The 14737-nt window shown below is 43.1% G+C and overlaps 1 protein-coding gene across 12 annotated transcripts in view; it reads left to right on the forward strand.

Annotated features, from left to right (window-relative positions):
* PTPRM (protein tyrosine phosphatase receptor type M) overlaps window positions 1-14737 on the forward strand; it is a 459433-nt gene that overhangs the window by 395917 nt on the left and 48779 nt on the right. For all 12 annotated transcript variants that reach the window (XR_007376063.1, XM_048940376.1, XM_048940372.1 and 9 more), the window contains one exon: window positions 679-715. Coding sequence is in view for 11 of the 12 variants with exons in the window: in XM_048940376.1 (XP_048796333.1) it covers window positions 679-715 (37 nt within the window). In the remaining variant the exon portion in view is untranslated. The remainder of the gene's footprint in view (window positions 1-678; window positions 716-14737) is intronic.

Here is a 14737-nt window from a genome sequence, read left to right on the forward strand (position 1 = left end):
AACACAATAAAAATGGTATTGTTCCCTATTGGTAACCTATTCAGTGTTGCAAGAATCCATAGCGTATTAGTCTTTATTGCACAGCCAGCTTAAGTTGCCCTTGTTATCAGAGAAACATTGAATTCCTTTATGGTGTTTTTTTTTATTTAGAGGTGAAGAAGTGTATTCATACTAAACCATTTAGTAGAAGAATTTACCCTCTTTTTCATGTTCAGAAATATCATAAATAAATCACAGAGGACAGAGTGAACATTTCCCCACCCTTCCTGGGGCTGAATGCAAATTGAGCATTCTGTAGCTGTTAAAAAAAGGGATAGGCTTTGCACTAAATAGCAATAGCTTGAAGGTATATCTCAGCCTCCTTGAGCATCTCACACCATTAGCTGCAAGTGCTAGAGAGGATTTCATGCTGTTTGTTTTCAACAGATCCAACAAGGGACTTTGAGAACATATTACTTCTGTCCCCTAATGTACAAGGCTGCAACTTTAGCATCTTACAGAAAACACATTTGTTTCTTGTTCTTCCTCTCCCTTGCCTACCGGAAAGAACATCTGCATCTAGCACATTACTTTTATTGTTATAATTTTTACTGAAAATTACTGTAAATGAAGTTTTACGTAAAGAAATATAGGCAAGGTACATGCTGGTTATAATTTTTTTTCCCTGATTTCTTTTAGGGTTATCACAGGCCGAATCACTACATTGCTACACAAGGTAAGCATTATTACTCCCTAATTTTGGTTACGTAAAGCTAAGAAGTCAATATTGAAGACAGAGAAGGTTCAATCACTTAAGTAAAAGCAAGCAAACTGAATTGTTATAATCCAATTTTCACATATATCAAGTAAGCAATCTTTTACCTTCATGTTCAAGTACAATTTGGGGTAGAAAAGCGACATAAAACCTTTCAGCAGAAGTTACTAATGTTAGCATATTGTTGTTCATGATAGAGGAAGTAAGTCATGGTAAAAACCCTCAATAAACTTACTAGATGGACAGCAGTGACAGGAAAACTGTCAATACTAGAACTGTATTTTCTAGTATTGTTCGATGACATGTAGGCTCCAGGTTTTAATATAAAATATTTTAATTAGTAAGTTTTAGTAGAGTACCCAAAGACACATTACTCTGGCAGGGGAATTCTTCAAAGGGATCTAGAGAGAGAAATTTATAGGACATCTTTCAAAAACCTGCTTGTGAATAATAGCTTCTTTCTTTGTTAACAAGGGAGTTTTCAATTTTTACCCATCTTCAAATACATAATTTGCCCATTCGGATGTAATTCTTACATGCTTTTAAGCCAAGCTTAGAGCTGGACCAGGCAAGAAAGTCTTCTGTTTAATCACATTATCCAACCATATGCCATTCTCTTGCCTGTACTTGGATACCACTGCTCAGAGAGAATCTCCTCTGCAGTAGGTTTTATGTAATGAAGCTTCCTATATTTTCCAGTGGACCTGAAGAAGTTGAGCTACATCCACATATGTTATTTCAAAATGTGCCCAGAGTCCTAGCTGGAATACTGGGAATCATAGAATCATAGAATTACTCAGGTTGGAAGGGACCTCATGGATCATCAAGTCCAACCACAGCCTCACCATAGTACCCTAACTCTGACAACCCTCTGCTAAATCATATCTCCAAGCACCACATCCAAACAGCTCTTAAACACATCCAGGGATGGTGACTCAACCACCTCCCTGGGGAGCCTATTCCAGTGTTTAACCACCCTTTTCGTAAAGAAGTATTACCTAATGTCCAACCTAAACTTACCTTGGTGCAACTTGAAGCCATTTCCCCTCGTCTTGTCACCTATGTCACCAGTGAGAAGAGACCTACCCCGCTCTCACTGTAAGCACCTTTCAGGTACTGGAAGAGAGTAATAAGGTCTCCCCTCAGCTGCCTCTTCCCCAGACTAAACAGCCCCAGCTCCCTCAGCCTCTCCTCATAGGGCTGATTTTCCAAGCCCTTCACTAGCTTCGTTGCCCTTCTCTGGACCTGCTCCAGTACCTCCACATCCTTTCTGAACTGGATTTAGAGGTGATATACACTTTTTTAATGATGTTTTATCAAGGCACAGAGTTGTCTGTGTCAAATAAGAGCTCTTATTGTGCATGTCTTTGCTTCCTAAGTAACCCAGTGTCTGCAGCCTCCAGTCCCCACTTTTATCAGTGGGAAGCTATTTAACTCTGCCATTCTGTACTTCAGAGCTGAACAGTCTCAGATAACGGTTGGGAAGGATGTAAAACCACCTCGCCACTATCTCACAGTTTTAGACCAGAATTAAAATTTGAGGTGTTAGAACTTGAACCATTTAAATGTGCTTCTTCTTCCAGGTCTATTCTCCAATCACGACATCATTCATTCCACACTCTTTCTTTGTATGAATAAGAGAGAATACTAGGACAAAAACAGAGCATGTGATTAGTTCACTCTGGGCCTTGATAGCTTCTTCTTCTGAAAAGAAAAGGATCAATCCATTTAACCTTTACCTGCTGGTATTGTTTTTTCACCTGAATCCTGAAATGAAAAGATATATATTTGGCATTTTACTTGCAGATTTATTTTTTTTTTTCATCAGCATGTTTCCCAGATCTTTCTGACAGCTTTCTGGTAGACCAGACATCTCTGAAGCAAGTTCTAATGGTTTCAGTGCAGATTTATCACTCATCACAATACTTGGATAGTAAATAGAAGCCTAAGGCATTTGTGCTTTAGCTTTTAAAGCCAAGCATTGGGTGCAATATTGTGCTAAAAGTCTGTGTACTAGGTCCAGTAGCAACCCTCAACGTATTATTAGCCACACTTATTTTGTGTTATAGTGTCAAGGAGAAGTACCTAGTCAAGGTGAATAAGAAAAGTACAAATTTTCTTCCAAGATGTAAAGGAAATGTAGCTATTTCAGCTGTTGTTCTTTCATGCAGGTACCATCAGTTTTTTCTGTAGATGCAGTGTAGAGCATGTCAGGGTACCTAACCACTCCCACAGTGGAATGAGTGAGAAAGTGACTGTCTTGTGATCATAAAATCTATTTTCAAATGGGCATACAATTTGCATAAATTTAAAAATTGTCAGCGAATTTTCTGAGGGATTGCCTCTTCAACATCTTATTTTTTAAGGCCAGCTAGGAAGCAGATCTGTAGCTCCATTTTGGGGGAAATGAAGAACTCTGATTTAAAGAGGTTTATGTTCTCTAGGTGGCTCTGATGAAGAATCATGAGAAATTTTTTTCCTTTCTCTGTCTCAGCTTTCCAACCTATAGAATAATGTTAAAAATACTCATCTGCTTTAAAAAGCTTTCTGCAGTCTTGTGGTAGATGCAGCTCTGTCAAGGCTACTTACTATGATTCTCCAGCATTCCCAGTTCCTGACAAAGCCTTTGCACAACAGCCTCTGCCTTTTGCAAAGGTGATAAGGTAACTGGAATAATCTCTAAAACTCCTTTAAAGCTCTATATTAACTATGAAAGGAGAGGCATTTGTTTCACACTCCCAATAAAGGATGCCTCTTTATGTCTTCTGCAGTAGTAAGCCTGTCAGGAGCAATAGCTTGCAGATATAGCCAAAGATGTTCGTGCTGTTTCAGAACACATTTTCATGTAGATATGTATAAACACATCAATTAAGCTCCGTGTTTAATTCCCTTGATGTCTACTTTACATCAGTCTTTAAATAACTTCTTCCATTCTCCCTTTTCTTCTCCACCACATCTTTCACAGGTGCACATAACTATTGTTCTTTGAAGGAAAATATCATTACATGAGTCAGTTTGAAATCTCTGAGGAGTTAGAATGATTGATATTTAATTTTCCTATGTTCTTCTTAAGCTGCATTCAACATATCAAGTGTTAATGAGCAAATATAATTGTTTGAAGTAAAAAAGTAGCAAATGTAATCAGTTTGTAATAGACTACCAATCTGCTTTTAACAGAGCTGAGAGTTGCATAATCACCTGTTTATTAAAGTGTTACTGTCTTCCATACTAACCAGAGTTTGACACACAGACTAGTATCTTCCATCTTGGCATTCTTAGCATACTGCTGCTAATGTTAATAAGGGAGATAAACGTAATTTAAAACGCTTAACTAATAATCTAAAAAAGGATTTGCTTGTGTTGTAAGAGTAATACATACAAAATGCGCATTTTGAATTGGAAAATTAGCATCATTTCTCATCTATGTAGTAAGTATAATGTGACTGATAAACTGAAATTACATCTAGTAAATCACCATACTTTTGGTGATCTGTAATTGGTATCAACAGATGGATTCCACACCTGAGACACTGAGATTAAAGAGAATCCTTTGTCACAAGCCAGAATATTGGGTCATGCAGAACCAGCAAGCTGTGGCAATTTAAAATTCTCTGCTTTGTTTTATATATCCCTTGTTTGTGTGAATATAATTCTTTAAAATTCTTTTATGGCAGACTATCGAGCTCTTTTATGATCTGTTCAATTTACTACTAGCTAGTTGTTTCTTTTCTCCAGAAGTTAGGTGATCAATGAATTTTAACCAGGTCCTTTAGTGAGTGCAGTAGGTTTAATATCTGTACAGTACTTCACGTAGCCTGCAGAATTTTCCTATTATCAGATGAATGTTGTTGATCTTGTACATTTCACCCTGATTGCCAAGCAGGAAAAATTAATCTTTTCAATATTTACATGTTATCTTTTCTTTGAAGTTCACATAGTCAGTTGAGCTATGACTTCTTCTAACAAGTCTCTACCAGTGGTTTTGCAATGCTTCCTCCACCACTGCACCAGCAACCCTAAATGAGTGACAAATGAATATTAATATAGTGCTACAGCATCAGTCATTACCATTTCTACCAGGGCTGGTTTTCAAGCAGATCAATCATGTGTGAAGAAGCAGTTACCTACGTGCAAGCTGCACTTTTTTATACATGAAGTACATTCATCTCAGCATCTGTGATTTTTCAGTGATTTTTCAGCATTCCACACCAAAGCAGGGAATTGCTTCGATTGGTGGAGGGGTAGCCCTGCAAAGGAGCAGCTGCCAGGAGCCATTGTTCTTCATGTGGCAGCAATGTTCTGATGTGGTGGGGTTGAAGCCAGGAAGCTGCCTGTAGGGAGCACAGTGAACAAGATGAGCAGACAGGGTGTCATGCATCAGAAAGGCATGTTCACACAGGGCAGGTGAGCAGGGAGGGCAAGAAGGGCCCTTCTGCTTGGAAAACTGACTCACCTACAGGTTGCCTCCCAGACAATGAATCTAGCCATGTTCTCCATTAGGCAAAAAGCTCTGGCAAGAAAGAGTATGATGACTCAAATGAAGTGCCTGCCTAAAAATATGTGGTTCATGTACCTGGCTGCAGCGAGTGCCTGAGCCTGTTGCTGCCAGTGAAGAGCAGCCGGAATTCCACCTGCATGTGTTGTGAGCAGGTGGATGATGTGCTGAGTATGGTCGTGGAGCTTAAGGAGGAGGTGGAGAGATTAAAGGGTATCAGAGAGTGCTGCTAGAGATAGATTGGTGGAGTAACTCTCTGCTGAATCTGTGAAGACACAAGGGTGATACCATCCAGATGGTGGTGGACCCCCTCCTCTCAGATCATCGAGCAGATGGAGGTGATTTAAGGGAAGAGGAGGGGTGGAAACAGGTCTCAGCTTGGCATCATAAGCTACCTCCATCCCAACCTACCTTGGCTCCCCTTATGCCCCTGCATAATAGGTTTGAGGTTCTGGAACTTGAGGGAGAGGTAAGTGAGGATGTGATGGGGGGTCCACCCATGAGGTTGTCTAGGATAAGGCAGTTGACTTAGCACCTCAAGACTGCCTCCACCAAGAAGGACAGAAGAGTGATTGTTAGAGGCAACTCCCTTCTGAGAAGAATGAAGGGCTCTATATGTCGGCCTGCAGGGAAGTGTGCTGCCTCCCTGGGGCTTGTGTCAGGGATATTTCTAGGAAACTTCCAAGTCTGATGCACTTGGAATTCACTGATTCTGATTATTATCCTTTATTGATAGTTCAGGCTGGCAGTGCTGAAGTCACTGAGATAAGGCTGAGGATTATCAGAAAGGACTTCAGGGGATTGGGGAAGTTAGTGGATGGAGTGGGCATTATTTTCCTCTGTCTCTTCAGTGGCAGGAAAGGATACTGAGAGGTGCAGGAAAACCGATCTCATAAACACAAGGCTGAGAGGCTGGTCCAATCACAAGAATTCGGGACTTTTTTTACCTGGGGTAATTTACTCAGTTCCTGGCCTGATGGCTGCAGATGGGTCTCCCCTGATTCAAAGGGGGAAACGGATCCTAGCCCAGGAGATGGGCTGAAGCCAAAGATGAAGTTGCTTCTTGGAATGAAAGTGGGATGAATTTTGACACGGTAAAGTGCCAGATCCAGCACATTGGCTACAACAACACCAGGCAGCCCTACAGGCATGGGGCAGAGTGTCTGGAAGATTGTATAGAGGAAACAAACCATGGGTTGTTGGTTGACACTCAGCTGAACATGAGCCAGTAATGCGCCCAGGTAGTCTAGAGGGCCAATGGCATCCTGGCTTGTATCAGAAATAGTGTTGCCAACAGGAGCAAGGAAGTAGTTGTACCTTTGTAGTCAGCACTGATGAGGCCACACCTTGAGTACTATGTTCAGTTTTGGGCCTCTCACTGCAAGAAAGAGAATGAGACCCTAAAGCGTGTCCAGAGAAGGGCAACAAAGATGGTAGGGGTCTGGAGCACAGGCCTTGTGAGTAGCAGGTGAGGAAATTGGTGTTATTTAATCTGGAGGAGGCTTGCGAGAGACCTTAATGCTCTCTACAACTACCTGAAGGGAGGTTGTGGTAAGGTAGGAGTCAGCCTCTTCTCCCATGTAACTGGAGATAGGAGTAGAGGGAATGGCTTCAGTTTGTACCAGGAGAGATTCAGGTTAGACGTTAGGAAATACTTCTTCTCCAAAAGAGTGGTGAGGTGCTGGAATGGGCTGCCCAGGGACGTGGTGGGGTCACCAACTCCGGAGGTGTTCAAGAAGCGTTTAGATGTTGTACTGAGAGACATGGTTTAGTGGGAAATATTGGTGTTGTCACGGATTTGACCAGATCAATCTATGTCCGTGACAGGGGCGACAGGCCTCTGCCCTCCCCCCCCCCCCCCCCACCCCAGTCCCACAAAAATGGGAAGGAAGGAAGGGAGGAAAAGAACAGCGGCAACAATCTATGGAGGAAAACTTATTTTACTATAATATTGGAATACAAGGTAACACAATAGATAACAATTTAATTGCAATTGAGATTAATAAATCAGATTAATAAATCAGACAAGGTGAGAGAGAGAGAGAGAGTTCCCGGGACCGATTCAAACCTGAAAAGCTTGGAACGGCTAGGAAAGCACCCTCCAGCACCCACTGCCAGGCAGCAAGAGAGCGCCCCCCCCCACCCGGAAGGGCCAGATCCCGTGACTGCTGTAATGTACAGGGATAGGTACCTGGGATTGGGGCAGTGACACTTTAATGCCCTGTACACTACATGATGTTTTGATGTGGAATACTGAAATCCAAAAACAAAAAAACAAAAAAAACATAGAACCATGACATTCCACCCCTTATTCTACATCGTTACATCATGCTTAAAATATATATACATATATACAAACAAACAAAAAATGATTAAAATGCACACATGGCTATATACATATACATAGAATTAGTAACTGCACTCCCCCGGCATCAAATTTCCTTGTGGTACACACTGGACATCCCCATTCTTCTGCATTACCCACCAAGTGGATCCTGGTCCCTGGGCAAAAACTGTACCACGGAGAGGTTTGCCCTTTCCAGAAGCTGGAAGAACCCAAACTGCCTTTCCTAACATGTTCTTTACATGTACAACAGTCACTTTATCTCCCTCTACGGTATGTAGGGAACTGGATTGGTTAGGACCATCACGATTAATAGATCCTCTGGTATTGACTAACCAGGTGGCTTCTGCCAAATGCTTCTCCCAGTGCTTAAATGTTCCGCCACCCAGTGCTTTTAGCATCGTTTTTAACAATCCATTATATCGTTCAATTTTACCAGAGGCTGGTGCATGATAGGGAATATGGTAAATCCACTCAATGCCATGGTCTTTGGCCCAAGTATTTACAAGAGAATTTTTGAAATGAGTCCCATTATCTGACTCAATCCTTTCTGGGGTGCCATGTCGCCACAGGACTTGTTTCTCGAGACCCAGTATGGTGTTTCGGGCAGTAGCATGGGGTACTGCATATGTTTCAAGCCACCCAGTGGTTGCCTCCACCATGGTGAGCACATAATGCTTACCATTGCGAGATCGTGGCAAGGTGATATAATCAACCTGCCATGCCTCCCCATATTTGTACTTTTGCCATCGCCCTTCCTCCCACAGAGGTTTCATCCTCTTGGCTTGTTTGATGATGGCACATGTTTCACAGTTATGAATAACCTGTGCAATGGCATCCATAGTTAAGTCCACCCCTCGGTCTCTAGCCCATTTGTATGTTGCATCTCTCCCTTGATGACCTGAGGTCTCATGGGCCCACCGAGCCAGAAATAATTCACCCTTGTTCTGCCAGTCCAGGTCTATTTGAGCCACCTCAATTCTGGCAGCTCGATCTACCTGATGGTTATTTTGCTGTTCTTCAGTAGCCCGACTCTTGGGCACATGAGCATCTACATGGCGCACCTTCACAACCATATTCTTTGTTCGGGCAGCAATGTCTTTCCACAGTTCAGCAGCCCAAATAGGCTTACCCCTTCTTTGCCAGTTATTTTGCTCCCACTGCTGTAACCACCCCCATAAGGCATTTGCTACCATCCATGAGTCAGTGTAAAGATAGAGCATTGGCCACCTCTCCCGTTCAGCGACATCTAAGGCCAGTTGGACAGCCTTTACCTCTGCAAATTGGCTCGATTCTCCTTTCCCTTCGGTGGCCTCTGCAACTTGTCGTGTGGGGCTCCACACAGCAGATTTCCATCTGCGATGCTTTCCCACAATACGACACGATCCATCTGTGAACAGGGCATATTTCTTTTCATTCTCTGGTAGTTCATTGTATGGTGGGGCTTCTTTAGCACGTGATACTTCTTCTCCTGGTGGTGTTCCAAACTTTTTACCTTCAGGCCAGTCCATAATGACCTCTAGGATTCCTGGACGGCTGAGGTTCCCCATCCGTGCTCGTTGTGTAATCAGTGCAATCCACTTACTCCAAGTGGCATCAGTAGCATGATGGGTGGAGGGAACCTTTCCTTTAAACATCCAGTTCAGCACTGGCAGTCGAGGTGCCAGAAGGAGCTGTGTTTCAGTACCGACTACTTCAGAAGCAGCCCGAACTCCTTCATAAGCGGCTAAGATCTCCTTCTCAGTTGGAGTGTAGTGCTCTTCAGACCCTCTGTACGCCCGACTCCAGAATCCTAGGGGTCGGCCTCTGGTCTCTCCTGAGGCTCTTTGCCACAAACTCCAAGTGGGACCGTTCTCTCCAGCAGCAGTGTAGAGGATGTTCTTTATACCCTGTCCCGTCCGTACTGGCCCTAGGGCCACAGCACGGGCTATCTCCTGTTTAATCTGTTCAAAAGCCTGCTGCTGCTCAGGGCCCCATGTAAACTCATTTCTCATTCGCGTCACATAATGAAGGGGGCTTACAATGAGGCTGTAGTTTGGAACATGCATTCTCCAAAAGCCCACTGCACCCAGAAAAGATTGTGTCTCTCTTTTGCTAGTGGGTGGAGACATAGCAGTGATTTTGTCGATCACGTCTGTCGGGATGTGACGACGGCCATCTTGCCACTTTATACCTAGGAACTGAATCTCCTGGGCAGGTCCTTTCACTTTGCTTCGCTTAATAGCAAAACCAGCACTCAGAAGAATTTGGATTATTCGCTCTCCTTTTGTGAAGACTTCTTCTGCTGTATCGCCCCACACAATGATGTCATCAATGTACTGCAGGTGCTCAGGAGCACTGCCCTGTTCCAATACAGTTTGGATCAATCCATGGCAAATGGTCGGGCTGTGTTTCCACCCCTGGGGCAAACGGTTCCAGGTATACTGAATGCCCCTCCAGGTGAAAGCAAACTGTGGCTTACATTCTTTGGCCAAAGGGATGGAAAAGAAGGCATTAGCAATGTCAATGGTGGCATACCATTTGGCCGCTTTTGACTCCAGTTCATACTGGAGTTCTAACATGTCCGGCACAGCAGCACTCAGTGGGGGTGTGACTTCATTCAGGCCACGGTAGTCCACCGTCAGCCTCCATTCTCCACTGGCTTTACGCACTGGCCATATGGGGCTGTTAAAAGGCGAGTGAGTTTTGCTGATCACTCCCTGGCTCTCTAGTTGACGAATTAACTTATGAATGGGGAGCAAAGAATCCCTGTTGGTGCGGTACTGATGCCTGTGCACCATTTTTGTAGCAATCGGTACGTGTTGCTCTTTTACTCGCAGCAACCCCACAACAGATGGATCTTCTGACAGGCCAGGCAAGACAGACAGCTGCTTAATGTTGTCTGTGTCCACAGCAGCTATTCCAAAGGCCCATCGATACCCCTTAGGATCCTTGAAATGCCCCCTTCTGAGATAATCAATACCTAGTATACATGGAGCCCCTGGGCCCGTCACAATAGAATGTTTTTGCCAGTCCTTACCAGTGAGGCTTATCTCGGCCTCCAACACAGTCAATTCTTGAGAGCCCCCGGTCACTCCAGAAATATGGATTGATTCTGTCCCTTCATGACTCGAGGGCATCAGAGTGCACTGTGCACCAGTGTCCACCAGGGCCTTATATTTCAGTGGTTCTGATGTGCCAGGCCATCGAATCCACACAGTCCAATATACTCTATTATCCCTTTCCCCCCCCTGACTGAGGGCAGGGCCCCTCTATTCATTACCTGTGGTAACTGGAGCAACTGCACTGGTGGTAGATCTGCTTTGTAATTCTTTCACCCGGGCTCGTAGTACAGGAGTAGGTTGACCATGCCACTTCCCCATGTCTTCTCCATGGTCACGTAGGTAATACCATAAGGCAATTCGCGGTGTATTACCCCTTACTTGAGCTGGAGAGCGTTTGCTTCTAACAGCTGAGATCTTTGATGGTGCACGTGAGAAGGAAGGTTCTTTGTCTTTAGTTAGGTGGGCTTGCATACATTTTATCATCTCCTTCATCTCCTTCATATCCTTCGATAGACTCTTTTGATTATCCTGATCTTCATCAAGCGTCTCTGATACTGCTACAGGTTTGTCACGGTTAATCAGTTGAGACACTTGCTCCGTCATCATTCTTGATATAGCAGCAACGGCAGAATGAATTGGGGACAGCAATTGTTCGTAGTTTTGGAGCGTAACAATTAATTCATAAATTAAGGGTGTTCTCTGTTGTTCCTGGTATCTGTCACACGCTGACGTTAGTGTAGCGGCATATTTGTCCGGCGCTGTTGTCACAATTTTCTGCCATATCTCAGGCGTTGTCCTCACCTTTTCAGGGTCGCGGTTTTGGTGTGGTTGGTTAGGAACAAAGTCAGGGTCATACAACATTTCCACCACGCCTATTTCCCTCAAATACTGGATACCCTTTTCAACTGTATCCCATTTTTTCATTGCAATCTTCAAGCCATTTTTGAAGGGATACTTTTCCTTCACGGCTATTAACACTCGTTCCCAGAGGGAGGCAGCCTCATCCGAACATCGACTAATTCCTCTGTCAATAGCTGGATCTCTGGCAATGGCACCTAGTTGGCGAGCTTCATTACCATCCAGAGACAAGCTATGGGCCCCACTGTCCCAACAGCGAACCAACCAGGAAACAAGACTTTCATTCAGGCGCCGTGTGAACTCCTTTCTTGAACCTTGGATTTCAGTCATCTTTAGAGGCCGGCGAGTAGTAATAGAGACTTCCTCTTCATCACTCTCTTCTGCATGTCTCTTAGTTTTCGCTTTTGCCTTTCGTGGTGGTGGTGGTTCTGAGGAGGGCCCCTCGCCTGGATCTTCCTCCTCCTCCTCCTCTTCTTCTCTTTTTCGTTCAAGACGCGAAGACACTCGTTTCCATTTCTTGCCCTCCACAGGAGCAACTGGTATTGTTACTGGTGTCTCCTGTGATTGATTAGATTTGACTTGGGGATTTTCCCCTTTGGCTTGAACCTCAGCTCGGAAACTCTCTCTCTCCAGAATGGTATTATATAGGGCACGGTAAGCACAAGCCAAACCCCAAATAAGTTGTACCTCCTTAGATTTATGTAAGCCGCATAGTCCCTGACTCAGATACTGGCTTAGTTTCTCAGGATCCCACAGGTGTTCAAGAGAAAAATCCCATGACACTGCGGGTCCCCATGCTTCTAAGACCTTTCCTAAACCTCTCCATATTCCCTGCCAGTCATCATTCTCTGGTTTCGGAAGAGACTCCTTCCTCTTATTATTCACAATTATGAATACAATCAGGGAACTTAATGACATGCACACCAACATGAGTATTAATTCAAGATTCGAAAAACGTTTGACAAACCGAGAAGAAAACCTGGAGACTGGTCTGAACATCGTGTTGTTTGAAAAATTAGCTATTCCTTCTGGGATGTAGTTGTTTGTGAAATTAGCCATTCCTTCTGGGATGTAGATGTCAAAGTTCAAATCATACCACATTGCAAATAGGTAAAACATAGGTGTCTCCATCAATGTCATTAGGTACCTATATATGGTTGCAATTCCACAACACATAATTATGAGCTGGATTATTGGCCAGTAGGTTGTGACTAACACCATTGCTTTTAATCCTTTACCCAGCACCCCCACGATAACAAGTGGGTTCATCGCTGGTGCTTGCTAAAAAAGGGTTAATGAATTGAAGCTAACAAGAGGAGGAAAAAAAAAAGGAAAAAAGGCACTACTCAGACTAAGTAGCGCTCAAAGTTTACAAATATCCCAGAACACTGGCAGTACGCCTAATCTTTCAAGGTCAGGTTTTCCAGCACAAAAACCTGAACTACTGATAATGCTCCCTAACGAAGCTCTCTAAGAGCAGAGAGAAAAAGAGATTTGTTCAAAAAGCTAAAAAGCAGTCGCCCCACGTTGGGCGCCAAAAAATCTGTCACGGATTTGACCAGATCAATCTATGTCCGTGACAGGGGCGACAGGCCTCTGCCCTCCCCCCCCCCCCCCCCCCCACCCCAGTCCCACAAAAATGGGAAGGAAGGAAGGGAGGAAAAGAACAGCGGCAACAATCTATGGAGGAAAACTTATTTTACTATAATATTGGAATACAAGGTAACACAATAGATAACAATTTAATTGCAATTGAGATTAATAAATCAGATTAATAAATCAGACAAGGTGAGAGAGAGAGAGAGAGTTCCCGGGACCGATTCAAACCTGAAAAGCTTGGAACGGCTAGGAAAGCACCCTCCAGCACCCACTGCCAGGCAGCAAGAGAGCGCCCCCCCCCACCCGGAAGGGCCAGATCCCGTGACTGCTGTAATGTACAGGGATAGGTACCTGGGATTGGGGCAGTGACACTTTAATGCCCTGTACACTACATGATGTTTTGATGTGGAATACTGAAATCCAAAAACAAAAAAACAAAAAAAACATAGAACCATGACAGGTGTTAGCTGGATGGTTGAACAGGATGATCGTGGAGATCTTTTCCAACCTTGGTGATTGTATGATTCTGCGACTTTAGAATGCTCTTCGTGGGTCAGATTCTGAGTCTCTCAGCTTGCTGCAGCACACACAGGAACCTGTTTTAAAATGTTTTCTTCAAGTACTTCAGAGAAGTTTAATGACTGTAAGAAGTTACTTTTGAAAACAAAGCAGCTTTAGATTTAATAGCTCAGTGCAGCCTTTCAACCTCTTCTTTTTCAGCATTTAATTGTGAAGCAGATGCTAAACTGTTTCACTTTGTGTATTACTGGTTATGAAGACAAATGTCAACTCAAGTTTCAGTCAGGAGGAGTTTTTTAAGTAGAAGTTATAAACTTCTGAAAATAAATATTTACAATGGAAGTGTTTATACAGTCTTTACTGCAGCAGCACAAACTTGCCACTATAATAACCCCTTTCGTTTTCCTTCTCTTTTCTGTAAAATGTGTCTTTCTTCCACACTCTACTATATATGTTGTGTGAACATTTTAATAAGGGTTTTCAGAAACAAAAATACATTTTCTTTCAAACTGAAAGTTTGCTTTCAGGCATCTGAAGGAAAAATGTTGCTTTGAATAATAATACTCTTAACTTTCTTGGCATATTTTTTTGTTTTTATTTACCAGAAAGTTGACAGAACTACAGCAGTGTGGAAGCTCCACAATAATCTTTACAAAGAAACTTCTGCTGCCATGGTTTTAGCCTCCAGATGAAAATTAACATTTGAAATTACTTCAGGAAAAATTGAAAAACAACTGAGAAAGATAATTCTACATGATTTTTCAGCTCTGTATATGCTGTCCTTTTTCAAGGTGTAGGACAGTCCTCACAGACGCCTGTAAGAAATGAATGAATCCCATATAAGTGTATTCATCTTAAAGATTTAACTGTGTTTGATGGTGTTCTTCACTTCCTTATCATCAACATGTTAGAAGAATGATTATAGCCATCTGACTTAAGTGAAGGAGATAAACCCATTCTTGTGCAGTGCACTGAATAGGCAAAACTTTCTGAGACATGTCCTTCACCTGTTCTGCAACAGTGCTGACAAATGGCAAAGCTATTACTTTTCTTTCACACAACATACAAAAATAATACACCCTTTACATATGAAAGTGATATGCAGAGTTTGTACTGTGATAAGT

Source organism: Lagopus muta, chromosome 3 (assembly GCF_023343835.1).
Source record: "Lagopus muta isolate bLagMut1 chromosome 3, bLagMut1 primary, whole genome shotgun sequence".
In the NCBI taxonomy this organism is placed as follows: Eukaryota; Metazoa; Chordata; class Aves; order Galliformes; family Phasianidae; genus Lagopus; species Lagopus muta.